Below are 24,626 nucleotides of genomic sequence, written 5' to 3' on the forward strand. Positions count from 1 at the left end.
TTCTTCGACCGGAGCCCAAAGAAAACTTTCCTTCCACCTACTAACCTTCGATGCACAAAACCGCAGCAGAAGAATGGCGCGCGATTGGATACCAAAGTCTTCTTGGGCATCATGCCATGATATGCCATGCCATGCCATGCCATGACTCTCTGCCCTGCCCTGCCCTGCCCTGCCCTGCCCTGCCCTGTCCAGCGAGTACATAGGTGCTTGGTAAGGTAACCATTGGCCTCTCGTTTCGGGCCTCGTCTCTCCGTTTTTGAAACCGCTCAAAAGATTGCACCGCCTACCTTCTTCATTCGATGTTCCCATTCGGAAGGATACCGAGGTTGTACCCGAAGGGCAGGCAGGCGGCAATGGAAACACCAAACACCCACCACCACACAAAAAAACGCAACGAACAACGAAACTCTGGATGATCATCCATGCGGTACCTACAGTAACCGACATGGACGGGATTGCTGTTGGACGGACGAAACGTTGTCACAGCAGCAGGTTTGCTTTCTTGTGCCCCCCTGGAATTTCATTGTTTCCATTTGCGAGGATTGGACTCATTGGGCACGAAAGATGTACTCGTCTCCCAATTCCCAACATCATCCTGTTTTTCTTTACCCTGTCCCCCTCTTCCTTTCATGTGCTTTGACGTAACAAATGCGCGAAGGCAACCATAACCAAATCTGTTTATGATCTCGGGCTTCATCACTACTTGGTCGATTCTGTTTGGGGGGAGGATACTGGGCGCTGATGTCAGCCGTGATATGCACATCTCAATCCTGGCTTGGGATAGGTACCTCTAGAGATATGAGCCATCCAGTGATGGTTTTTTTCTTTTTTTTGACGCTGTTCCTTCAAGTCCCCGTTCGAACTTGGCGTGATGCACTGCCAAATATCTGGACCTGGTTATCAACTCCAAAACTGTACTACCGCTGAGCCTCATGATCGATGGGTGTCACATTCACTCTTCATGGCTTCATCTGATGAGTTGACGGCTCGCATCCCGCAAACTCGGATCCAACAAGCCGTTACGAATCTTCTTCGGTCATCCACACATCGGGCCAAGGCGCTCAAGGTGGCTGTCCGGACCAGATTCCGTCATGCCACCCGTCCAATGTGGCTTCTCCAAGTGGAAAAAAAAAAGCCTACCTCTACCGACCTACCCTTTCCCAGTCGTTTATTCGTCTGAGGTCAACTGTAGGCGCTTTCCGCCAGTCATTTCTGCTTCAACCCTGACAGACTTGACCTTATAATGTGCCTGCTATTAGGTCAACATCAACGCACTGCGCCTTGTTTGACCGTCTCCGTCCACTCGGATTTCCTGCACTACATACATGATGGATGCCTTCAGCTCTGCTTTTAGCTTGGGATGATACCTCCCATGTCCATGTACGCTCCACCTACCCACCGTTTATCACGCATTCCTTTCGACCAGCTCGGCACTCGGGTCCCGTGTTTGCTCCATTCTCCAAACACTTGAGCCTCAAGTCCGTTATAATCCTCACCGCGTGTTCTTGCTTTCTTTTCTTCTTTTGTTCTCTATACTCGGCCCTACATTTGGTCAACCTAGCCCGGACACAGCTCATCATCCAGGAATAAAGGCCACAATGGGACAAGGTCACAGTGCACTCCAAACGTGCATCAATGGCATTGCCAACGGCCGCTCCGGCTTCGCAGCATATCCGAGTCAACCTCTTTACCAACTAGCATGGGTCAAACCGTACAATCTCGATATCAAGGTGCATCCCGAGGCCGTTGTGCGGCCCAAGGACTCCAACGACATTGCCGAGGTGATCAAGTGTGCGACACAGCACGGGTATAAGGTGCAGGCCAAGTCAGGAGGACATTCGTTCGGGTGAGTTTGCTCCAACGTTTGTATGCGGTTAATCATTGCTAATGAGGAATGCAGGAATTACGGTATGTTACTCTGGGACACAGACTGGGGCAGATAATCGCTTAGATGCTGACTGGGATGGACATAGGCCTAGGGGGAGGTCAAGATGGAGTGATTACCATTGACCTTGTCAATTTCCAGCAGTTCTCCATGGACAACAAGACATGGCAAGCCACAATAGGTGCCGGCAGCCATCTGGGAGATGTCACGGATAGGTTACATGATGCGGGCGGCCGGGCCATGGCTTATGGCGTATGTCCGGACGTGGGTATTGGTGGACATGCTACCATTGTAGGTCCTCAGCACTGAAAGATTCATGATCGATCAGGTTACTGACGCCTTCCATAGGGTGGTCTTGGCCCAATGTCGCGCATGTGGGGAAGCGCCTTGGATCACATCGTCGAGGTGGAAGTGGTTACTGCTGATGGCAAGATTCAGCGCGCGAGCGAGACTCAAAACTCTGACCTGTTCTGGGTATGCCTGCCTCTTCGGTGTGTCGCGACTAGCTACTAACAAAGAAAAGGGACTTCGAGGCGCCGCCTCCAATCTCGGCGTCATCACCGAGTTCGTCGTCCGCACGCACCCCGAACCCGCCAACGTCGTCCAGTACAGCTACACCTTCATCTTTGGCAAATCCGCCGATGTCGCCTCGACCTACTCAGCCTGGCAGGACCTAATCTCCGATCCCAAACTCGACCGTCGCTTCGGCACCGAATTCATTCTCAACCCCACCGGCGCCATCATCACCGGCACCTTCTACGGCACCGAAGCCGAGTACCGCGCCAGCGGTATTCCCGACCGCCTCCCCGGCAAGACGGATATGGTAGGAAACAACGACTGGCTCACGGCTTTTGCCCACGACGCCGAGAACGAAGCCCTGTACCTATCCGGCCTCGCCACGCCGTTCTACTCCAAGTCCCTTGCTTTCCGCCGTGAAGAGCTGATCAACACCACCGGCATCGCCGACATCTTCAAATGGACCGACTCCCAAGATAAGGGCACCCCGCTGTGGTTCATCATCTTTGACGCTACCGGTGGCGCCATTGCTGACGTGCCTATGAACGCCACGGCTTATTCGCATCGAGACAAGGTTATGTTCTATCAAAGCTATGTCGTCGGGTTGCCGCTTAGTAAGAAGTCGAAGGGGTTCCTGGAGAATTTCCATGGCCAGATCACCAAGTGGACGGGCGCGTTTGGGACGTATGCGGGGTATGTCGATCCGGAGTTGAAGGATGCGCCGCAGCAATACTGGGGGAGTAATTATGAGGAGTTGAGGAGGGTGAAGAAGGTGTGGGATCCTAAGGAGGTGTTTTGGAATCCGCAGAGTGTTAGGCCTGCTGAGTGATGGCACTGGGGGAGATTTGATGGTGATGGGTGGAGGGCTAGAAAGAGGGGGTTTTGAGGGGAGAAGGGGGCAAATCTCAGGGCGAGTTGGGAAGGAAGGCATAAAATCAGGAGGTAGGTATAGAGAAAGAGGATACTAACCGCGATGACTAATGACGATACGATATACCCAACAATTCTTTACTTTTGCCCTTAAGAACATCCACTTTAGGAGAAGGATTGTATCACCCATGTTTACCTCGTTTACCCTTCTTCACTTACCTCTACCTAAGGCACTACTCATTCTCATTACACTCAGACCGACAGCGTACCTATTCATAATATTCAACACGGTAACAGCGGAAGCCGAGTGTCGGTCTTTATTCCCTTGAGGTAGGACGAAAATAACGACACCATGCAGCACTCCACGTCCCACCACACCGACGCTACCCCTTTTCATCCATCCATGACCCCATCCAACTTAACTTCCAGGCATTCTGTCCCTTCCTTCCATCCCAGCCGTCCGTCCCAACCGCCCGCTTACTACCTCTAGGTGTCTAGGCCGTTCTACCCCCAGGTAACTAATCCACATACTCCCACACCTCCATCTTAACCTCCGTAACTCGCAGCGTCGTGCCCTCCTCCGTTATTTCCGTATCACGCTCAATAGTCCCCGTGACGGTATCGATAGTGGCGGTCGTGACGCTGGTGCGGGTGATGGTGGTGATAGTTGTAGTGGTCGTAGTAGTGGTAGTTCCCGTGGTGGTTTCGGTAGTGGGCGTGGTGGTGGTGGTTGCGGTTTGGGTGGTGGATGTCGTTGTGGTTGTTTGGATAGGGGGGGAGGAGATGGCGATTGTTGGAAGGGGGGCCCGAGGGGGAGGGGGTTGAGGGGGGGCCATGGTTCTGATGGTTTTGATGATGCTGAGATTGAAAAAAAGAAAAATCTTGGGGGGATCTGGGATCTGGAGAGGTGGTGTCAGCTGTGTTGAAGGGGAAGATGAAAGTCAAGGGGAAGGGAAGGGGAAGGGGAAGGGTTGAGAGGGGGTTGAGGGGTTCAAGGATGGTTGAGGGAGGATAGAGGAAGGTAACTGAAGTGGTTAAGCGGAGGGTGATAAGGTCGAGGATGGTTCTCGAGGATGAGAAGAATCAAGAAACTTACTTCACAGCTGGATGCCGCGCTGGTTCAACTTTGAAGCGGGCTGCTCTCGTTCGTGTGGTCCTGGAGATGGCCTTGTTGAGGCGTCGCTGTGATATTTGGAGACGTCGCGAGCAAAGTTTTGAGTGAAGCTTTTGGTGAAAACAACACTGATGAAGCCGGCGAGGGGAGCTTTTGGGTGTTCTTTGAGATTGTACTTGAATGTTGAGAAGAGGCGAGCTGTTAGGCCAAGTACGTGTAGTAGTGTGATGTGTGGTAGAGGTAGAAGAGTGTCGTCCTCGCTTGTTGTTTTGTTGTTTTGGGCGTTATGTGAGGTTGTGGTCAATCACGTATCAATTCCTGACGGGCTTATATTTCGCATATTTATTGTGAACGCTGGGTGACGCTGCCAGGCAGATTCCGTCCTGACACTCAACCTTGCTAGGCCTGCCGTCGTCACGGTTACGCATCAGTTCATCGAATAGCACATCTATTCAAGTGAATAGTACTGGAGATCAATGACATTCTGTTTAGAGGTATATTTAGGTAGGTAGGTACATATACACTACACTAGGACGAGGTTGTTCGACTGGTGATGACTTCCTTGCTTTACGGGCTAGGTTCCATATCAGTCCATCACCACCATTATGCTCTTCAGGTCCCGTTACCATCAAGACACCTCTACAGATCAGCGCTATCACGTCCTGCTGCCTGAGACACTTGCTCGTTTGTCCCAGTCATCCCGATCAATCGACCTCGATCCCTCACGTGTCCCTCGAAGACTGGACGACGGCCCAGTCGCCGCACTTCAGTAGCTCAGACGAGTACATGTTCGTACTGTCTACTTCGACCTCCTTCCTTCCACTTCCCTCCCATATGGCGGGCAAAGGGATGACACACAGTGCCAGAGCCTCAGCCTACAGACACTGACATGTACCGACAAGCAGTGTCATCTGGACTTCGGTGGTCCGCCAAAACTGATGAGGCTCCAGCTTCGACCATATGACACCTGTTGCTGCAAATTGAAGTGGACTTCGGGGGTCTGCCAGACGTAAACAAACTGTTGTCTTGAAAACTTGACAGCTGTTGCTAAAAAGTTCGAGTGGACCCCTTCTTCTTCCCGTCCCGTTCCCCCCTCCTTCCTCGGGCGGTCTATAGAAAACAGTTCTTTCCTCCTTCATCCTGGAAATATTTCCTTCTCCTCTTCTCTTTCTTTCTTCCTCATCGATCGCCTTCGGGCGCATCAGTTCCATCCCCAACAACTTCACGCAAGTTGGTCACGACGGGACACAATGCACAACAGTTCGAAATCACCATAGCTCCACTCCACCTATTTCAATAACTAGGTTCCTCCAAGGCCCACGTAAGTCGTTTCTCGCTTCGTCTTTTGTAACCGATAGGTATCTGAGTTGATGTTGATATTTCGTATTGTGAGCAGAACTCGTCAATACCACTTCTGTCTGGTCTTGGGGGAGCCTAGGGACGTTGCTCGCCGTTGCTACCCTGAGCAACCAGAATCACTGTCGCGTTCACCAACTCCAACTCCAACTCCATCTCAAACTCCAGCTCCAGCTCCATTCCAGCTCCCAAGCCGGCGACCAGGGCGGCTACCAGCAGTCCTCCTACGGTCAGCGTAGCTACGGACTGCGTGCGTCCGGCAAGTCACTCACTCACTCACTCACTCTGAAGCGCATGGTCAATGACAGGCATGTCTGATACTGACATGGACGGCTGCTAACTCAACTCATCAATCAACAGGTTCCCCTACACATTAGGCAAGCACAAAAAGACGGAGAAGCTCCGCAAGCAAATTACCTACCTAGAGGTAGAAAAGGTCGAGTCCAGCATCAAGCGACTCGACTCGGCCTTCTCTAGGTACCTGGTTTGCTTGCGGAGCTTCCACGAGTTCGAAAACCATTCGTTCCAAACCACATAGTCCGCATCACGACGTTAAACAACACAAGATTCCAAGACCAGGGCACGATGTCATTGCCATCGCGCAGACTGCCCCTGAGGTCGGTGAGTGGAATCCCTGATCCTTATGAGCTCCTCCGGTCCAATGATGATCAGGTCTGATACTGACGAATTTGATTAACTCAAGGAGTTTACAGCTCTGCCTCATCCCACGGGGCAATGTCAGCGGTAGACCGGTTCATCTGTGCAGCGTTTGCTTAGTAGCACATGGGATCAAGGACAGGCCGTCTGCACAGGATTTCATGGTTTGTTTCAACACAACGTTTCAGAATGTCCATGGATGGTAGTGGGAAAATCTGTTTCCAGACATGCACATGCGTTGTGGCTGTTGGACAATAAGCACAATCAATACTACCTAGAGGTACCTTACGTAGTTTCAATGCAGACAAGACGTTGGCTGTTACCGTCTCCTCCATGACAGCAGGTGATATTCAACGGTATATGTAACTTTCGTGCCCTGTTGAGGATTGGACGGCCAGTCAACGGTTGGGGCAGACGATAATTACCAGGAGCTTAGCGATCGATGTAAGGTGAATCAATGCCTGGCTTGTAGGTATATCGAAGTTTCCAAAGTTAAAGTCGACGGCCTACGCACGCCAACCTCGTCACCTAGAGGTGCTTATTCACTAGCCGGGCATTGAACGGGCTTACAAGATTACCTCGGTAGATTAAGTTCCTTGCTGTGGTGCCTGTACTGTCCGTGAACTGGCGTCTCATATTGTGAGTAAGTTCCCGTCGTAATCGTGCTACAGATCCCATGCAATGGGCGAGATGGAGAGCATCTGGTCTGGCTTCGGGACATAAAGAAATTGTTGTAAGCGGTCATTAGGAATTGAAAAAACAAATCGCGGGAATAGAGGATGCAAGGCTTATTGAATGTGGTGGAAGACGTTGTTGTCGATAGGTATGCATGCTTCTGGGAGTGAGTGGCATGGATGAATGTTGAGGATGGTGATGAGGACAATTGGATGAAGCCTGTTATATCAAGTAGCAGGCGGCGGCGGTGCGATTCAAGATAGCATCCCAGGCTGAATGGATATTCCACGATATATAGGTAATCAGCTGAGAAAACCTACAAACTATTTTCACGCGGGTTGGTGATGGGATGTCTCACTCTCATGACGTTGATGGTTTGAGTCCCCATGTACCATAACGGTTCAGATTAATTGCCAGAGATACGTTACTAACAGACTGACAAGTCATCGTGGTGCTTTTGTCGTAGTGCAATAACAGCGAACTCACTTGGCATATGCATGCACCTGAATGACGACCTACCAATCACTCCACGAACAAGTGACCGGTACCTCCAACAGGTCATTCAACAGGCAAACAAAAGCAGGGTCTCGACAAGATAGGGCTGAGCTTCAAAAGCTAGACATGGAAGATGTCAGACTTACCGCCCCTTTCTGTAGGTAGTCCCTGAGGATAGCAACCACAAACCGACAGCGGACGGTACAGGCTGATGGGCTGACCGCTGCGGTCAAGTCCGGATTCGGGAGATGATTGGTTGGAATACTGACTCTTAACCGTTGATCAACTGTTGCTGTGAGGGCAGGCCAACAGGTATCTGTCAATGTCTAGTGAATTTTGAGCTTACTAGGGAATTGAATACTCGCGTTGTGCACCTACCTAGCGTAGACATCCCACATTTGTTCGATAGGACGCTGCGGGCGAACGAAATAGCATTTGCAACAGAACGCTATTGAACTGGCTGAATGAACTATCATCTTCTCAAAATCGGCTTCTCACGAGAAGGAGCACAAAAGTGGTTTTTCCAAACGGGAACAGGCAATGTATAAGCTTACATGTAAGCCCGTAGGAAAGTCACCTACCACGGTACCACTCCACGACGACATGGCCCTGAATCTCACACCGGATGGGTGCATGTCCAATCAGCATTCAACTTCACTCTCCAGATCAATCAAAACCCAGGGACTTTCCGACTCGAGGAAAGGGCTCAGCGCCTCAGCCTTCTAGGACGTAGAGGTATGTGTACCAGGCGCGTATGACATGGCGGCGGCGGCAACCGATCAAGTACGCGGGACTGGCGTCACGGATCACTCCCGCTGTGGCAACCCATGGTAACCCCCAGGAGAACAACCACGGAGCATCCGAAGGGGGTAACAAGAGTCGAGCTGAAGATGCAGTAAGAATGAGCGGCTGCGTGTTGCATCTCGGATGGGACAGCATGTGAATGCATGAAGCGATGAAGGAGGGGGTATAAGACTGCAAGGGTTCTTGAATCCGAGTCCAAAAGGGAGTTCTGGTCTCTTCCAAAAGTTCCTCGCTTGAAGAAGTGAGCAAGACGACGAACTTCAACAAAACGCCTTAGCAACCTCACCACCAGCATTATCATTACCACCCAACATCCGGAAAGGTGTAAACCACCACACATCATCAAAATGCCCAACACACTCTCCAAACCAAACGGCACCAGCTCTTCCACCTCGTCCAACAATCCAGACGACAAGGGCAAGAAGCAGGTTGAACTCCAACCCTCCTTCACACCCACCCTCCTCGAACGCCTCGGCATCACCTCCTTTCACCTTCTCAACAAGTTAATCCCATGGTACAAACTCCCCGGCTTCATCGGCGCCTTTAACCTGGCCTTCCTGCGCATCGAGCTCCGACAATACAACCTGCACGACGCCTATGCGACCTCCCAAGCCCAAGGCAGTTCTATCACCGACCCTCTCCCCAACAAATGCTATCTGGGCGCTCGCAACTCCGATGGCAAGTTCAATGATTTGAAACAGCCAAGAATGGGATGCACGGGCATGAGGTTCGGGAGGAATTTCCCGCGGGAGGCTTGTGCAAAACCCAGCGAGGAGGAGCTGATGACGCCGAATCCGAGGATGATTAGTGAGAGGTTTATGGCGAGGAAGGAAGGAAAGTTCATACCGGCGACGACGCTGAATCTGTTGGCGGCGGCGTGGATCCAGTTCCAGACGCATGATTGGTTTTTCCATGAGCAGGTATGTGACTTTGAGACTTTCCCGTTGGGAACGGGGATTTTATCGATTATGCATTTGTCGTAGTCCTGTGCAACATCGGGATGTTGTTAGTACGCGTGTGGCTTGGGCTTCTTTCTCCTTCTGAGTTCCGATCATTGGCTGACTTTCTCCGGTCGTGTTTCAGGACCCCAACGAGAAGCTCAACGTCCCGCTCTCTGAGGACGACAAGTGGCTTGACCAACACATGCAGTTATACGCCACCAAGCCAGATGAGGCTCTCGACCCATCCGACGTCAAGTGTCCCGGGTACAAGAACCTCAACACCCACTGGTGGGACGGATCACAGATCTACGGCTCCTCCGAGTCCGCAACACAGACGCTCCGCAACCGTCATCCAGACGGCAAGTTGTCCCTGGACAGTCGCGGGCGTGAGCAATTCCTCCCTCGGGACCAGGATGGAAATGTCCTGACTGGCTTCAACGACAATTGGTGGGTGGGAATGGAGATCCTGCACACGCTGTTTGCGCTGGAGCACAATGCCATTTGTGATGCGCTGCGCAAGGAGTATCCCGATTGGAGCGGAGACCAGATCTTTGACAAGGCGAGGCTGGTGAACTGTGCTTTGATGGCCAAGATCCATACGGTCGAGTGGACGCCGGCGATCCTGGCGCATCCGGCATTGCAGATTGGAATGGCCGCTAACTGGTGGGGGATTGTCGGGGAGAAGTTGACCAAGATCGCGGGAAGACTGTCCAAGACGAGCGAGATCATTAGTGGCATTCCCGGCAGCGGAGCGGAGCAGGATGGGACGCCGTACTCACTGACGGAGGAGTTCGTGTCGGTTTATCGGATGCATTCCTTGATGCCTGGTTTGTGCTTCCTTCCTCTTCCCCAATTCCCTCGGGTGTTATGTACCTCCCACTGACTGCAGTGTCCGTCTGCAGAAACAATCGCCTTCTTCTCCGCCGTTGACGGCCACCACGCCACCACCATCCCCGTGGTCGACACCACCTTCACCAAATCGCAAAGCCCGTTCGACGACGGCCTCTCCTTCGCCGACGTCTTCTACTCCTTCGGCATCAACTACCCCGGCGCCATCACCAACAACAACTACCCCAATTTCCTACGCAACCTGCGCACCCCCGACGGCCAAGTCCGCGACCTCGGAACCGTAGACATCCTCCGCGACCGCGAGCGGGGCGTCCCTCGCTACTGCGAGTTCCGGCGTATGCTCCGTCTCTCGGTGCCCAAAACCTTTGAAGAACTTACCGGCGGCAACAAGGTCCTCGCCAAAGAACTGGCAGAAGCCTACAACAACGACATCTCCCTTGTGGATGCTTTGGTCGGATCACACTCGGAGCCAGTGATTCCAGGGTTCGGGTTCAGCGAGACGGCGTTCAGGATTTTCATTCTAATGGCGAGTAGGAGGCTGAAGAGCGATCGGTTCATTGCCGGCGAGTGGAACGAGGAGATGTACACCAAGGTTGGGTTCAAGTGGGTGCAGAATAGCGGGATGAAGGATGTGTTGGGGAGACATTTCCCGGAGCTGAGGGAGACGTTGAAGGCGAGCAAGAATGTGTTTGCGCCGTGGGAGATGCAGGCGAAGAGCAAGGAGTACAAGGGCGTGGAGACGAATGCGTAGAGGTCCATAGAGGTACCTCGAGGTAGAGAAATCCAGATGGAGGGGTTCAGTCACGAAGATGCTTTTGGGCCGCAGCTAGCCGGTGGGCAGTGGGATGCACGGGAAATGAGGAGGAGGCAAAGGACTGCAATAATACAAGGTACACTGACTGGAGTTAGTATGTTTGGTCGGGCAACTCGTGGAAAGGAACTAAAGAGCGCATGTCGACTATGAGGCGAGGAAAATTTCTTTTCTCAACTTTCCATCGTTTCGCTTCATGTTTACGTTGACATGTGTTCACCATTTGCATCGTTTCTTGAACATGTCACCATATCTCTTTGTACTAACTCTCTATTCTTGATTACCTCCAAGTTCTTCAAAAAGATTTCCAGTCCTCCCTTTGCAGGTAGAGGTACCGATATCAAACCAACCACCACCATCATCACAAGAACCCAAGGAAAGCTCGCGAAGGCTTCATCGCCACCCCTCCCACCATACAAGTGGAAGCCACTGCACAGATCCCTCACGCGTGAAGTATTCCCGGTCACGACACATGATATCCTGAAACATCAGGGGCTGGAAGGTATAAACCTCAAAGTTCACCCACATTAGCTCCAGTTGGGCCTGCACCCTTTGCAAGGTATCCCAGGGACAAAATCCTTCGAAAGAGTTACCCGGCTCGTCATTACTTTGCGCCTCAATCCGTTCCTCGACGTCTGGGAGATAGCCGTGCTGTACGCGATATTGGTGATAATCGTCGGTTGGATCGACATGGTTATCACCAAAAGCCAGCCATGTCCGCAGCCTTGTCTGATTGATGCGCCGTCTATCCCTCCAGAATCGCGATTGTTCCCGGGAGTTGCCCTTCTGGTGAACCAGTATACTGATATCCCAGAGATCACTGTACTTGGCGAAGAAATCGAGCCGGTATCTATACTGGTCGAGGTCCAATGTCCATGACTCAAGACCCTCGAAAAAGCACTTGACAGACATGTCGATGTTTGGCCGCTCATATCGGTTGTCCACGCCGTGATTAAACACTGCTATCTGGAAATCTTCGACGGATGGAGGGAGGAGTTCGGATAGCATGTCGCTGAATTTCGTGGTCTTCTCTTCCAGCTGGCCAATCAGGAGAACATAAGAGACTCGCAGGAATTTGAGACGAGTGAAGGTCGACAAAATGCGCCTGAACTCCCTGGCTTCGCGGGCTCGTACCTCGTTAGTTTCTTTGAAGCCAGCCCATCTAACATTGCTGAGCTGGGGGTAGAGGTGGCCGATGTCCAGGCGGATCAAGGTTGACCGGTAGTCAGCCAAGCGATGCCTATAGTGTCGCCGGTGTTAACCAGATGAGCGCAGAGAAAAGCAGGAACAGACATAAGGATTACTTACCAGTCCTTCATGTGAAGAAACCCAAGCGCTTGAAAGCCAGTCAGGCGCGGCGATGAATAGACGGAGAACGCCTCGTCAGAGTCGTTCTTGAATCTCGTCGTCGCTATGGACACCGCTTCCAGCTGCTGGAAAATCTTTCCATACGAGCTAGGGAGTTTGCGGATCTTACGGATGGTGTGCTCAAACCCGTCTATATCCATCTGCGTGTGCGCTGCTGACCAGCCACTGCTCGGGGGAGGGTCCTGAATAGACAGGCTCCGAAGACCACTAGACAGGCACACCAACGCGGCAAGTGCTCTTTCAAGCCACCCTATCGACGCCTTGAACATCCGATTCTCAGGCACATGGGCGAGCTCAAGGCCCGCGATGTCAATGATACCCTGGGCTTGTCTATCCAGTTTCTTGACATCCTTCTCTTGCAAAAAGGTCACGGCCCCTTGGTAATCACCAGGTAATGCATCCTTCCCCATCAACCGAAGGCCGGCAGGGGGCTCCGGGACCCCTGGTCTCGCTTGCCATTCACAGTGAAAGAAAGGCACCACCGTGATATGCTTGACCCGTTCGCGGGACTTGGGAGCCTCGACCAAGGTTCGTAGCAAGAGTGTGACCTGGTCACGTCTGATACCATGGTAGTCACACAGCACGATGTTCTGGTAGAGCTCGTTTGCCACGAGACGGGAGAAGAACTTGCTTGTTTGAGCAAGCGGAAGCATAGCCGCGTAGTCCCTCCGCTCGCGCTGGTGGTCGAATCGGGTAGTTGGGTCGTGGAGGCGTTGGTCGTTTAGTTCGTTGGAGTGGTCGCATGGCCAGGTGCGGAAGTCCGAGGTTGCCTGCATGGTGACTCCATGTTGGATGATGAGACGCCAGATCTCCTCGGGGAGGGCGGGGAGGGTTCTAGGAGTGGTGGAAGAGGTCATTGTGGAAGTGTGTGGTTGTTGAAGACTTTGAAGTATGGAAGGTTGAAGCGAAGTTTAATCTTGATGACGGAATATCGAAGCCAAGCGACGAGGTGTTCTGTTCTTGGGATGGATATCGAGGAGGGTTGAAGAGAAAGAATAGCACGAATAGTGCTGGAGGTCGAAAAGGTGATGACAGAAAGACGATTGTGATTTCTCTTGTGGTAGAAATGGAAGCGGAAGAGGTGGAAAAAGGCAAGAGCAGAGGAGAATATATAGGTACTGAAGATACCAAGAAAGGAAGAACCAGTGAAGGCGAAACCCAAGGAAAACTTGCAACGGGCATGAATACTAACTTGTTGCATCCCGCAGGTCAGCTCTAGTTCCATGGTGCCTGGGCTTACAGCAGCACACGCACTGCACCACCTTACCATTCACTGCAGTAGATCGCATCCACGTGGAAGTGATACGCCAAGGTTTCGCCTCAGGCTCTCCATCAATACCTTGCAACTGGTTTTCCAGCGTCGCTCACGGTTGATGGGTAGAATGAAAGGGAGAGGGTTGGTTGATTGGGCTACCTAGGTAGGTACCTAGTAACTAACAGTTCCTCGCCGTGACCACTGGTTAAATACTGCAGCAAAGCCTACCAAAACCCACAAGCCCCATTGCACCTTCCAATCTCTAGGTTTTCAATACCCCGTCCCCGCCTGTTTTGAATCCAGGACTTCAGACAAGAAGAGGGAGCAGATGGATCCCAATCACCTCGATTCACATCTCCACTTCAGCTAATTTCCACTTCCTACCTGTATGTGTCCTTTGCAACGAAGGGAAGTCAGGAATATTGAATACGTAGGTAGGTAGGTAGGTAGCATGCTGCAGCGCTTTAGTTGCTTCTGAATAAATCTCTCGAGCTGGTAAAAAAAAAGCGGTGCATTACAGACTGGATTTCAGATTTATAAGAGCGTAGTGGTGCAGCTTTGGACGTCCGTCAACACGCCAGTCCCGGTCCTGAGTGGAACAAGAAGAAATACACAAGAAGTAAAACAACGACGCCGACGCCGGCATGTGCATCCATTCATTTGCGCGCATATATGACAGCGAATACCAATTACCTCCATGGTGAATATACTTTGGTCCCTGCAGTAGGCTCAGTAGGCGAAAGCGAACAAACTGCCCTGTTCTTCAAAGACGGAATTAGGTACCACCTTCAAGGGCAGCATCAGTTACTGTACCTAGTACGTACCTTGCTTGATTTCATTGCATTCCATTTACTTGATAGGTAGCACCGACGCAGCATAAGTAAAGCAGCGAGGCAACGAGACAGCTGGCTGGCGTGGGACATCATCAGAAGAAGGAGCTACACTACGAAATTCACAGTACACTCACCGGGCGGCCGGGGTGCTTGGCAATGCGTCTCCCCCCTCCCCCCCCCCACTAGGTACCTACAAACGCATTTATTCGCGGACAGATAATGTACATATTCCGGCCTAGGTACGGTATATATGCAGATACGTACACAATCCATAATGCCTGTGTGATTTTCCTGGAAGCTGCTGAATAATGGATGTCCCGTGTTCATACGGTCACTGAAATGACCCATTTGCTTAGGAAGTTGAGGTAGCGTGTGGAATCAAGTGGTTACCGTTGGTGGTGTTTCGCGCGCTGCTGCTTCGAACCTTCAAGTTGATGCTTTTGATGCCGAGGTCACAAATGTATTTGGAGCGCCAGCAATTGGAGGGTAGGGGATGATGTGGGTCTTGGCGTGGACGACTTAGATAGTGAGGTTCTTGGAGAGGACGACTGCCGTGGTCGACAATCCTCATAACTTGAGAAGCAAAATGGAAACCAGAAACTCCACGTCTTGAGAGGGCTTCAATATTCATGTCATGAGTTACCACTAATTCAAGTGAGATCAATGCCATAGGTCAGACGAGTGTCCATCTCAAAAATGAGTACCTTGCTATCGCGCTATTTCCAAGCATGAGCAATGGCCCCGCAAACTGCCCCTACTTTATAGCGCTAATTGACAGCCCGATTCTTGACTTTCGCTTGCTCTTCTCGTCTGTCCTTGCCTTTACGCAAGCTCCGAAGGCCTCCCGATCCGTGATGGTTCCGTAGTCCTCTCTCTCCCCAATTCTTTTCAGTGAGCAGATCATTTTAGTGTCGACTCCAAGATCGCTGTCCTGTCATCACAATTGCCAAGTCGGGCTCCGAACTGCGGTCGGGATAAAACCACCCCTCTTCTTCTGCCTCTGATGTTTTATTAAGTAACACCCCAATCTCTCCCCTTTGCGAACGAATGTCAAGGGAATCGGTCGTCCATGAATAGCCGGATTATATCGGCCTCCAACTCCGCATCCTCGACATCCAATTCAGCCACCGCGTTCCTTACACACTGCCACCCTTCGATTCCATTGTGGCCTATTTCCTCCCGCCCCGGCAACCGCTCATCTGGTTGCTGTCGGCCCCTCTCCTCACGCAACCGCACCAAGGCGTTCCGTTGCTCATCCTCACTTCCTCCAAATTGGAGGACGCGTTCGCTGGGGTCAGCGATGGCGGTGTAGAGGGGAAGAGGCGGAGCACCATTGTTGTGAGGACGGCCGTAGACATTGGACGTGAGTTCGTAGTCCGTGCTCGTGGGATGTAGGCGGGGATTGCGGGGTGAGTACGGCGGCGGCGGCGGTCGGAAGGGATCGGCTTGGGGCGAGTTCCGAAGAGGTTCGGGCTCGGGGCCGTCGGAGGGTAAGGTAAACCTTGTGCGCCTGGAGGAGTGAGGAACCAGGCTGGGACCGCGCGGGTGTCTGCGACTTTGACGGCTGGGATTTTCTTGAAATAGGAGAGGCCGAGTTTGGGCCCGCTGCAAAGGGCGGCGGACAGGCGTAATGATGCCTGCACGAAGGCGACGTTGGACTATCTCAACGTTTCTCTCGATGTCCTCATCGGTAGGACTTGATGAGCCGGTGACTTCTCTGATTTGTGTTCGAGGTGGGAAGTTGGCCCAACGTGCTTGAGGTGGTGTTGGAGCTCGACTGCTGTTGTCTCCTCTCGAGATACTCTGGCGAGTCTGGTTTGTAGGTGAAGAGTCGGGCTCATCTTCCTGGACGCCGTTGGGAAAGGGTAGTGGTTGCCAGCGAGCTTCGTAAACAAAATCCTCTGGGAGGAGGGCTTGGGCGTCCTGGCGACGCAATGTTGCCGGAGGAAAGCGGCCACCCGTGGGCGCGGTGCGGCGTGGGTGTGGCCGCTGTGAAGTCATGGCTGGCGACACTTCCGGGGTCTCTGCTGCCGGCGTGGTATGTTGGGACATGGGATTCTGCTTCTATAAGGTCTTCGACCCGTTTAGTAAATTGACGACTGAGAGTTGTCGAGGTCAGTGGACGTATTGTCATGTGGTTGTGCAAGGTGATCGCGGCGTGGAGTTTTAAACAGGACAGGAAATCTCCCACCATTTCATTTTATAACTATTTTCCTGGCTCGTCTAATATTCTTGGGTGGTTATCCAGGTTCCAAACACAAGTCCCAAGGTCTGTTGCCTGGTCTAATGCGTTTGTGGGAAAGATAGCCCCGGTGGGATGAAGACTGGTGAAGAGCCGCGTCCAGGTTTCGAGTCGCTTCACGCTTCAGTGAATGTCTTTTTGTTGTCTTCCGTCGTTCCATCGCTTCGTTCCTTTGGATTCGCGTGGAAGGCTATGATAGTTCAGTTGTTTGGAGTAGAAAGGGTTCCAACGGTTCGATTCCACTGCAGTTTGCAAAGATGAGAAGGCGCATACTGTACTACGGCCCGGCCTCGAGCCGGTCAACGGTATCGGGGCTGGTTGTCGTTATGGGGAAGAAAGGGGAGATGTGGGTCCCTTTTTCGTGCCTGCCACATCTCCAACTGAGATGGCGAAGTTCCCGACACAGAAGGAACCTGACCTCTGCGACTGCCGCTAGAGCATTTGAAGCATCAATGGAGATACCTAGTCATGAACAACCCAGGGCTACAATGGATCTCAAAGAAGATAGGTAGTTACCACGTTTAAACAAGACCCACCAAAGTCTTCCAATACGCACGAGTGTCCGTGTCAGTCCGGGTATTGCACTAACAGGGCAGTTAGTGACAACGTCCACTGCAAGATACCCGCTGTAGGCTGTTTGCAAATGTCCACTGAACAGCATGTCCTTGACAACTCCAGTCCTTCCTCGGATGGGCATTTGCCATCGGTCATTTTTTTTTTCTTGTCCCCACCAATGCTCTTCTTTGCGTTCCGAATTCAACATCGTAACTCCTGCTTATCACTTCGCATACCATATTGTCCAAGTCAGGTAAGGATACAGCTCGGTGACTTTGCCTTCCCAGCCTTCTTCGACTTTCTAACCAATCTTTCCGTAGTTTTCTCCTATCGCTTTCTCAACCCTCGTCCAAAATCCGTTTCGAACAAAAGCGTGCTCGAAATCCCCGGCTAGACCTCGATCCCTCGATGAAGCTGTCAAACCCATCACGCCCTAGGAGCCGACGAGATTGGGCGACCACCGCGGCGGAGAAGGGCCTGCTTCAACGAAGAAGCCACACTTGCTAGCTCAATCCACGGAGCCGAAGACAAGTTGGACGAATATACCTATGGAAAATCTGTCGATCGCCAGCGAAAGAAGACCAAGCAGGGAAACCAGGAGCTGGTCCTTTTGCTCAATGAGGGACAGAACTCCTCCGCACATTACCTCAACTATATCCTCTATCGAGTCTCGCAAGTCGACCCCCACATAACAAGCGCTGTTCTACATTAGGCCTGGGGCTGGTGGATGTGAAGTCCTCTTCGTCCTTGATGATCACGTCGTCCCACCCGATCTCCCACGCGAATTCGATGTGTTGGTCAACATTCGTCCGGACCCGGACAGTGACACATCCGACATTAGCCCCCGTCGTCGCGACCGCGAAGCCTCATCCTCGTCTGAATCTTCCTCCTCGGAAGACGATGGCCCACCGCAGGAGCCGTGGTTGATCAACCAGCAAAAGCGCGGCGGTTATGTGATCTTAAAGTCAGGCACCCGTCGTTATGACGAGTGGTGCGGTTTGGACAGTAAGTCGATTCCCGTTTTTTCCCGCGCCATTATGTCGTCCATTTCACTAACAGAAATCACAGAACACGGCGATACTGTCACATATCCAGGCAACAGAGCTTATTTTCTCGAGGGCTACCAGCCCAATTGGGACCAGTCCAAGCCATTCAGATGCCCCATCGTAAATTGTCACCTAGCATTCGAATTCGGGAGAGATACCTCTCTTATCCAGCGCCAAACTCGCTACGAGTTCGTGGATCCACTATTCATCGGTCAGCTTTCGCTCTGATAGGAGTTAGATGGATAGTTTTGAGACGTCGAGTCCGACCGGAGGATCAACATGCCTTGCCCAGCGTGCTCTTCTCAATCCAATCGCAGATGGTGCTATTGGCGGTTGGTAGAAACCACTCAACGGCGTCTTATTGACCGATTCGGTACAGGCGGCCCCTGAATTGGAGGATGGTGTTCTGGTACCACACGTAGTTGAATCCGATGCCGATATGGCATGCGGCGTGGAGGTCAGGCCTGTGGCGTGGACACTCGAGAATCAAAACGTAAATTCCGGCGTTCTTCTGAAACAGTTGTTCCAGATGTGTGTGCGTTCGACTTGGCTTTGGTTGGAATAAATCATGTCTACCTGGAGACCTGCGTTCTGCAGGATAGCGCCTGACGGGCGGATATGGTATGAATGCCTTTTGCGCTCTCCTCAACGCCATCTGGATCTCCTGCATACGGAGTTACCCTCTGATTAGAGTAAAGCGTGTCGGTTCGCTAACGTTGTTCTAGGATTTTACATTCTATACTGAAGAAAGTCGGCCTTGTGGTGCGCATGGTATACTCCAACCAGAGCCAGGCCGAGCGCGCCCAGGTTGTCGCGTCCTGGAATAAGGCCAACAAACGCATGGACGTGCTGATCTTGAACTCTGCCCTCCATGCTGCTGGCTTAAAACCTACACCATGCCTGTCACATAGGCATCGGTTTCAACTTCGTCTGGAACATGAACACCATGTTGCAATACATGGGAAGGCTCTATCGAATTGGTCAGGAACACGTAGTAGAATGGTTCCTTCCAACGGTGCATGGCACTGTGTGTGACTGGACCGAAGAAAGGCTCTTACGCAAGGTAGGTTGTCCGCTCCATTCGATGTTCATTTACTAATAACACTAGACTAGACGATATGACTGCAGTCGACAATATAAACTCCACTGACAAGACGATTTCTGCGTTTGACGTTACGTATTCCGACGAATATGTTTTCCTGAAAGCGAAGAGATAGAACAGGGAATTAACTGAGAGTTGAGACGGAACCTACCTCTATCTTTCATTGATTCTCTTCATTCGGTGTCTCTCCAAACAAGAACCTTTATAGTTCTTGACAGCCCCCCTCGTGAGAGCTGCGTCTTGGATCTCACGGTATTGAAGAAAGGCAAGGCATAGAGATGTGTCGCAGTGGACACACGGCTCAATCCGAGATTGTAATGGAAAGCTCGTCATAGTGTCTTCGAGTCCCTCTAGATGGGTGGCGTTCAAAAGGCTGGTCCTTGACCAAAGCCATCAGCAGGGGCGGCGACCAGCATTAGCAATACGGATATGACGGTGTTTGGCGCAGCAGGGTGCTCCAGCTCATAAGCTGGCGGCGAGGTAGTGTCGGCGTGGCAGGGTTCATGATTTGGACTTCGCTACCTCTACCTAAGCCACCCATCTGCTTCGGCAAGCCTGGACTGTGGTTCATGTACTGGATTGCCCGCAGGGTGGCCAGTTCAAATGCTAGCTGACGATTCATGATGGGGCATCTGAAAGGCTTGGACTGATTCCAAATTGAATGGGATCTTGTCGACAAAGATGGGATCCCCATTGCTTCTCTTGTCGAGAGCGGCGTCGACTGCAGTCCTCGTGTTGCTCACCAGCTTGCTCTGTGAGAAGCTGTATGGCCCAGTATACTTGTGAAGATCGCCTTCCTGGTCCTTTCGCGGGAATGGTCCACGACGAGTGAGTCCGCAGATGCTGGGCCGCGCCGAGGAGTGCCGACCTGCGTCTGCATTTCTGCTGGCGGCCTGTCGCGCCTAGGATGCGCAGCCCAGCCGTAGACTGCGCACCGCGGAACAGAAGGAAGCCTTGCAAGCTGCCAAATGTACCATTGATCTAGTAGGAGAGTCGTCAGAACAAAGGCAAAGGCACCAAGCCTATTTAAATCAAAGGTGCGACACTAACCATACCATGAAGCGTAATCAACCGGCGCACTGGCGTGCGGTGGCAGGGCAGCCAAGAAAAGCGCGGCCAACAAGAGGCGGTAACGGCACCTGAAGGAGAACCACCGAGAAGAGCACACCGCCTAAGGTGCAAATGTGCATAGAGGTAGAAACCTCCGAAACAGAGGAACACAAGGCCCAACGAGCGGCCACATACTCCGAAAACGTCCGCAACAATACGTCTCGTTGCGAGACATGTGAGATCTCGTTCGGGTCTGCCGGAAATTTGGCAAAGCACCAGAACACTGCCGATCACATGGCCAAGGGGAATAGGACGGACAAGGCCCCTCTGCGCTGGTTGTATCCTTTTTGGTCATGGGGGGGTTTTGGTACTGGTCAGTGGTCACGGCATCTTCAGGATCTTGTCACGAAGCTTGGGGGCAAAAAAGGTGATGGTTGTCTGCCCGTTCTACCGGTCTAGCTGATGTCTTAAGACGTCCTGCTTGTACACCGAACTATCCTCATCCCGCCCGTTGATATGTTCTTCCAGACTTTCTTTACTCCTTCGGCTCCTGCTCGCTTTCTACTACGGCGTTAGGGTCGTCATCACCCTGAATGGGTTGACAGTCCTCGCATGGACCGTCTTGCGTGTGTCTGACCTGTCTTGGGTCACCTTTCGGGCACTCCTTGGTGCGCGGCTCCCTGTCTGCGCACGGCACAAATAGTGCGTCTTTGTGATCGCACTGGGAGAAGTAGATGTGGTAGATCATGCACATCTTGTCGGCTGGATGAAGATGTTAGTATCGTCGTCTTTGAGCAAGCGCGTACTTTGTCAGAGCAGACTGGAAACTTACCCTGAGGTTGTATCGGCGGGGTCGTGGAAAGAAAAGAAGTTGGTGATGGTTATATAGGAGGCCTGACGCGTTGAGTCAGTCACAGATCAGTCACATGAGAGAGAAAGAAAGCTGTACCTACAGAATTTTCCTCTGATGGGAAATGATGATGACAACCCTCTTGGAGTCTCTGGAGGTGTAGGCGGTCTAGAGTTTTATAATGTGTGTGATAGTGGTGGTTGTGTGTTGCAAAATTGAGGAAAGAGTTGGAAGCCCTCTGTACTTGCGCTCCCGGTTGCGCTTTTATGGTAGCAAGTGAGAGCGGTGGAAGGAGGAAGAACGGGGAGGAGGGAACTGGTTGCTCCCCCTCCTCTGCTTGTCGTGCGTTTGTATTGTGGCCTGTGCCCTCATTCTTGCCCTCGTGGTGTGCCTGACTGCCCACTGAGCAAGTTGGGATGGGACCGGCAAGGTATCGTCCGCCGGTATAGCCTGAAGCATACCCTCCAAGACCTCTTGAGAGTCGTCATCGTCAAAGTCCTCAACGATATCCGTCAAACTCTCGACAGACATCTGTACCTCACTTGTGCTGTTGGGTTCGCTCTTATTAGAGCTAAGTGCTGATGTGGAGTCCGGCATCGGGACGCTTCTCTTCGGTAGGCGGGTCGCGGACGTCGGGTGGGTTCGCAGTGGGCTGGGCGATGGGGTTACCTTCAGAGAGACCATCGTTGCCAGCTGAGAGTCTGGGTGAAGGGTTGGCAAACATATCCGCACACTTGAGATGAAATGTGAGATTCTCGGGACGGAGATATCTGGAAAGCTTCGTCCGAACCGTTACGGAAGTTGGGTAAGTTTTGAGATGAGGCGTTTGACTCGGCAGGTACCTCCATAGAGACCGAGGATCCCGAATGCTATTCCAACCGCATCAGAATCTTCGAGGCGGGCCATGACGCTCAGAATCCCGATGATAGCAGTGAATCCGCCTATGAACTCAAGAGGCACGCATCGACACACCGCACAGAAAAGCCTTTTGAGTGTACAGAGGAGGGTTGCGGTGAGAGATTGTCGCTGCCAACAGGACTGCCAACAGGACTGCCATCAGCGGCCGCCGGGCCGCCGTCATCGTCGGTATCGCCAATGGTGCGATAGCCGAGGCCTTGGTACCGTTCGACGCTGAAATGGTTGGCGCGGAGCATGCCAGGCAAAGTCGTGGGGAGGCCGTCGGCAACCAGGCGCGCCTGCATCGCATCCCAGAAAGACGACGCACACTGGCGCAAACGCTGCAAAGTAGCCAAACCACCAACTCAACAACCACGTCTGGTAGTTGCCAACTCACCGTGGTCACAAATGTAAGCCCGCCACCAGGGCCCGCCGCGTTATCAGCAGAACCTGGCCGAAGAGAGTGCCCACACTCGTAGAGGGTACCACGTTGAGGATTATTCATGATCAGATTGCGTTGACTCCCACGTTCTCCAGTTTGATCCTTCGAAGCTGTCTGCAAGTACCAAGCTTAGAGGTAGTCAAGAGGCAAACTTTGGAGCTGCATTGCCAATTGTGACTCGCTTGACTGAAGGTGCACTCTCATTGATGTCATGGTTATAGCTGACTCTGATGAGAAACACGAAGTACTCCTTCTTTATTTGGGCGTTCTTCAAGGGAGCTAGAGGTACAACTGCTTGTGATCTTCAAACATTGGCTGATTTACCCATACGTAAGGTAGACTACATTCTCCCGCGGCCGACCGTTTTCCAGCGCAATTATACAAGCGCCTTGTCTCCGTACAAGCCGGTACCATATTTTGTCCTCGGCTTTTCGCCCGTCTTTGTCACTCGGAATCTTGGGCACCACACCATTAACTGCATTGGTGATGTGTTCCCGACTCGAGGTCTGAGTAGACACGTTCAACTGTTTTGGCAAAGCGATCTTCGATGTCTGTAAGACGAATGATGGGATCTGACTTCCTACCTAGGTTTTGAGATAAGGTGGTAGATAAATCGCGCGTGGAGGTCCTGCACGTCGCGAGACACAAGCTCGGCCGAATACCTAGGAAGTCTCTTCCGTCTCTCTGACATTCACCGACCCGGAAGGTGCCCGGACTGCTTCAGTTGCCGGCTCCAGCCATCCAACATGAACGCAGGTCGTATGGTCACAAGGTCAAACTGGCCGAGCGCCAGGGCCTGCCGCCTCCTCCCGGAAACAAGAGAGACTGCAGTGCCCGCACTGCCCAAAGGACCATGCTTGTCGCGGGGCTCGCCATAAAGGCGGGTGGGTTGAAGGTTACGGTCTCATGGCAAGATTCAAGGCGTGGAGATGTTGGTGGACAGGCTCAGTAGAGGTAGTTGTGAGAGCGGGCTGTCTCTGTGGCAAGCACGGTTGGTGCTAATTGAGTCGTGTCCCTGTCTCTTTCCTTGAGGTCCGTCCGTAGCTCTTGCTGTGTCATGGACAGATGTTGGAGCCAGTGTTGACGACATTGAGTTTGCCCTGTCGGCCTAGTATAGCTGATCAGAGGTTGTTGACAACAGCGAAACAAAGGCAAGACGTGATTCGAACTTACCAAATTTCGTGGTTTTTGGTTGCGTGTGTCGAAAGACTGATCATAAAGAGGGACTATATATGTAGTCGCAGTCGTTCAGTCCCCGTTGTTCTCCTCCTCATCAAATTCCTCCTCATTCTCATCATCTCGATTCTGCCCCGTGTCGCACTGCTCCTCATCCTCCCCGTCGTTGTCGTCTTCTTCCTCCTGATCACCACTAGAGGTATCCCCCTCCTCCCTCTTCCTCTTCTGCCCTTGCGCATACCGAGTATACCGCGGCGTATACTCCGGTTCTTCAACCGACAACGCAACCGTGACCTCATCCATCGCAGGTAGTGCGGTGTATGGCGGCGCAGGATTGGGGACATATTCAGGGTTGCGCCTGCGAGCTATCTCGGCGACAGCGCGAAGACCGATTTCCCTGAACATGGTCAGGTCACCGCCGGACGCCTCCCTCATCCTGTCGAACGCAGCCGCCATGGACCCAAAAAAGTCATTTGGGTCGTAGGCGTCAAGTACTCGATTCACGATGGCTGTGAGCCTCTCTTCGTCAAGTGGAGGGACTACATCGCCGGATGCGTTGGCCGGGGCGGCTTGGAGTAGGCGGGGGTTGCGAGGAGGTTGGCTGTCGGGGGACTGGGAGCGGCGAGGGTTGTTGGATGGGGAAGACATCGTTGCTTTGTGTTTGTTCTGTTGATGGAGGTGAGGTGTTGTTTTTTGGTTGTGTGGTGTTGTTGACTAGGTAGGTTGTGGATGGAGACAGACGTGGGAGTTCTGAAATTTGGTTTGCAATATAAAAGGAAAGTGAGAGACTCAAGTGGAGGTTTGAGTGGGCCAGATTGTGCTTATGTCCCTTCCGCG

At 52.3% G+C, this 24,626-nt stretch overlaps 8 protein-coding genes across 8 annotated transcripts; 3 read left to right on the forward strand and 5 right to left on the reverse strand.

Moving 5' to 3' along the window:
* Positions 1–1,546: 1,546 nt before the first annotated feature.
* Positions 1,547–3,402, forward strand: NCU08199 (6-hydroxy-D-nicotine oxidase). Its single transcript, XM_954196.3, has 5 exons — positions 1,547–1,846; positions 1,901–1,908; positions 1,974–2,176; positions 2,234–2,359; positions 2,409–3,402. Exons 1-5 carry the CDS (start codon positions 1,599–1,601, stop codon positions 3,228–3,230), a joined length of 1,407 nt encoding a protein of 468 aa, XP_959289.2. The 5' UTR covers positions 1,547–1,598; the 3' UTR covers positions 3,231–3,402.
* A 387-nt stretch (positions 3,403–3,789) lies between these two features.
* Positions 3,790–4,107, reverse strand: NCU08200 (hypothetical protein; the record flags this gene model as incomplete). The annotated part of the gene is made up of 1 exon (XM_954197.1): positions 3,790–4,107. One exon carries the CDS (start codon positions 4,105–4,107, stop codon positions 3,790–3,792), a length of 318 nt encoding a protein of 105 aa, XP_959290.1.
* A 4,612-nt stretch (positions 4,108–8,719) lies between these two features.
* Positions 8,720–10,913, forward strand: NCU11286 (hypothetical protein; the record flags this gene model as incomplete). The annotated part of the gene is made up of 3 exons (XM_001728221.1): positions 8,720–9,292; positions 9,456–10,140; positions 10,216–10,913. 3 exons carry the CDS (start codon positions 8,720–8,722, stop codon positions 10,911–10,913), a joined length of 1,956 nt encoding a protein of 651 aa, XP_001728273.1.
* Positions 10,914–11,366: 453 nt separating this feature from the next.
* Positions 11,367–13,198, reverse strand: NCU08204 (hypothetical protein; the record flags this gene model as incomplete). The annotated part of the gene is made up of 2 exons (XM_954201.2): positions 11,367–12,213; positions 12,282–13,198. 2 exons carry the CDS (start codon positions 13,196–13,198, stop codon positions 11,367–11,369), a joined length of 1,764 nt encoding a protein of 587 aa, XP_959294.2.
* A 2,281-nt stretch (positions 13,199–15,479) lies between these two features.
* Positions 15,480–16,481, reverse strand: NCU08206 (hypothetical protein; the record flags this gene model as incomplete). The annotated part of the gene is made up of 1 exon (XM_954203.1): positions 15,480–16,481. The coding sequence occupies one exon, from the start codon at positions 16,479–16,481 to the stop codon at positions 15,480–15,482; it is 1,002 nt and encodes a 333-aa protein (XP_959296.1).
* Positions 16,482–17,330: 849 nt separating this feature from the next.
* Positions 17,331–18,500, forward strand: NCU08207 (hypothetical protein; the record flags this gene model as incomplete). The annotated part of the gene is made up of 3 exons (XM_954204.1): positions 17,331–17,479; positions 17,939–18,231; positions 18,322–18,500. The coding sequence occupies 3 exons, from the start codon at positions 17,331–17,333 to the stop codon at positions 18,498–18,500; spliced, it is 621 nt and encodes a 206-aa protein (XP_959297.1).
* Positions 18,501–21,845: 3,345 nt separating this feature from the next.
* On the reverse strand, positions 21,846–22,676 carry NCU08208 (hypothetical protein; the record flags this gene model as incomplete). The annotated part of the gene is made up of 3 exons (XM_954205.1): positions 21,846–22,044; positions 22,247–22,512; positions 22,569–22,676. 3 exons carry the CDS (start codon positions 22,674–22,676, stop codon positions 21,846–21,848), a joined length of 573 nt encoding a protein of 190 aa, XP_959298.1.
* Positions 22,677–23,861: 1,185 nt separating this feature from the next.
* On the reverse strand, positions 23,862–24,437 carry NCU08209 (hypothetical protein; the record flags this gene model as incomplete). The annotated part of the gene is made up of 1 exon (XM_954206.1): positions 23,862–24,437. One exon carries the CDS (start codon positions 24,435–24,437, stop codon positions 23,862–23,864), a length of 576 nt encoding a protein of 191 aa, XP_959299.1.
* Positions 24,438–24,626: the final 189 nt, after the last annotated feature.

Source organism: Neurospora crassa, linkage group III (genome assembly GCF_000182925.2).
Source record: "Neurospora crassa OR74A linkage group III, whole genome shotgun sequence".
Lineage (NCBI taxonomy): Eukaryota > Fungi > Ascomycota > Sordariomycetes > Sordariales > Sordariaceae > Neurospora > Neurospora crassa.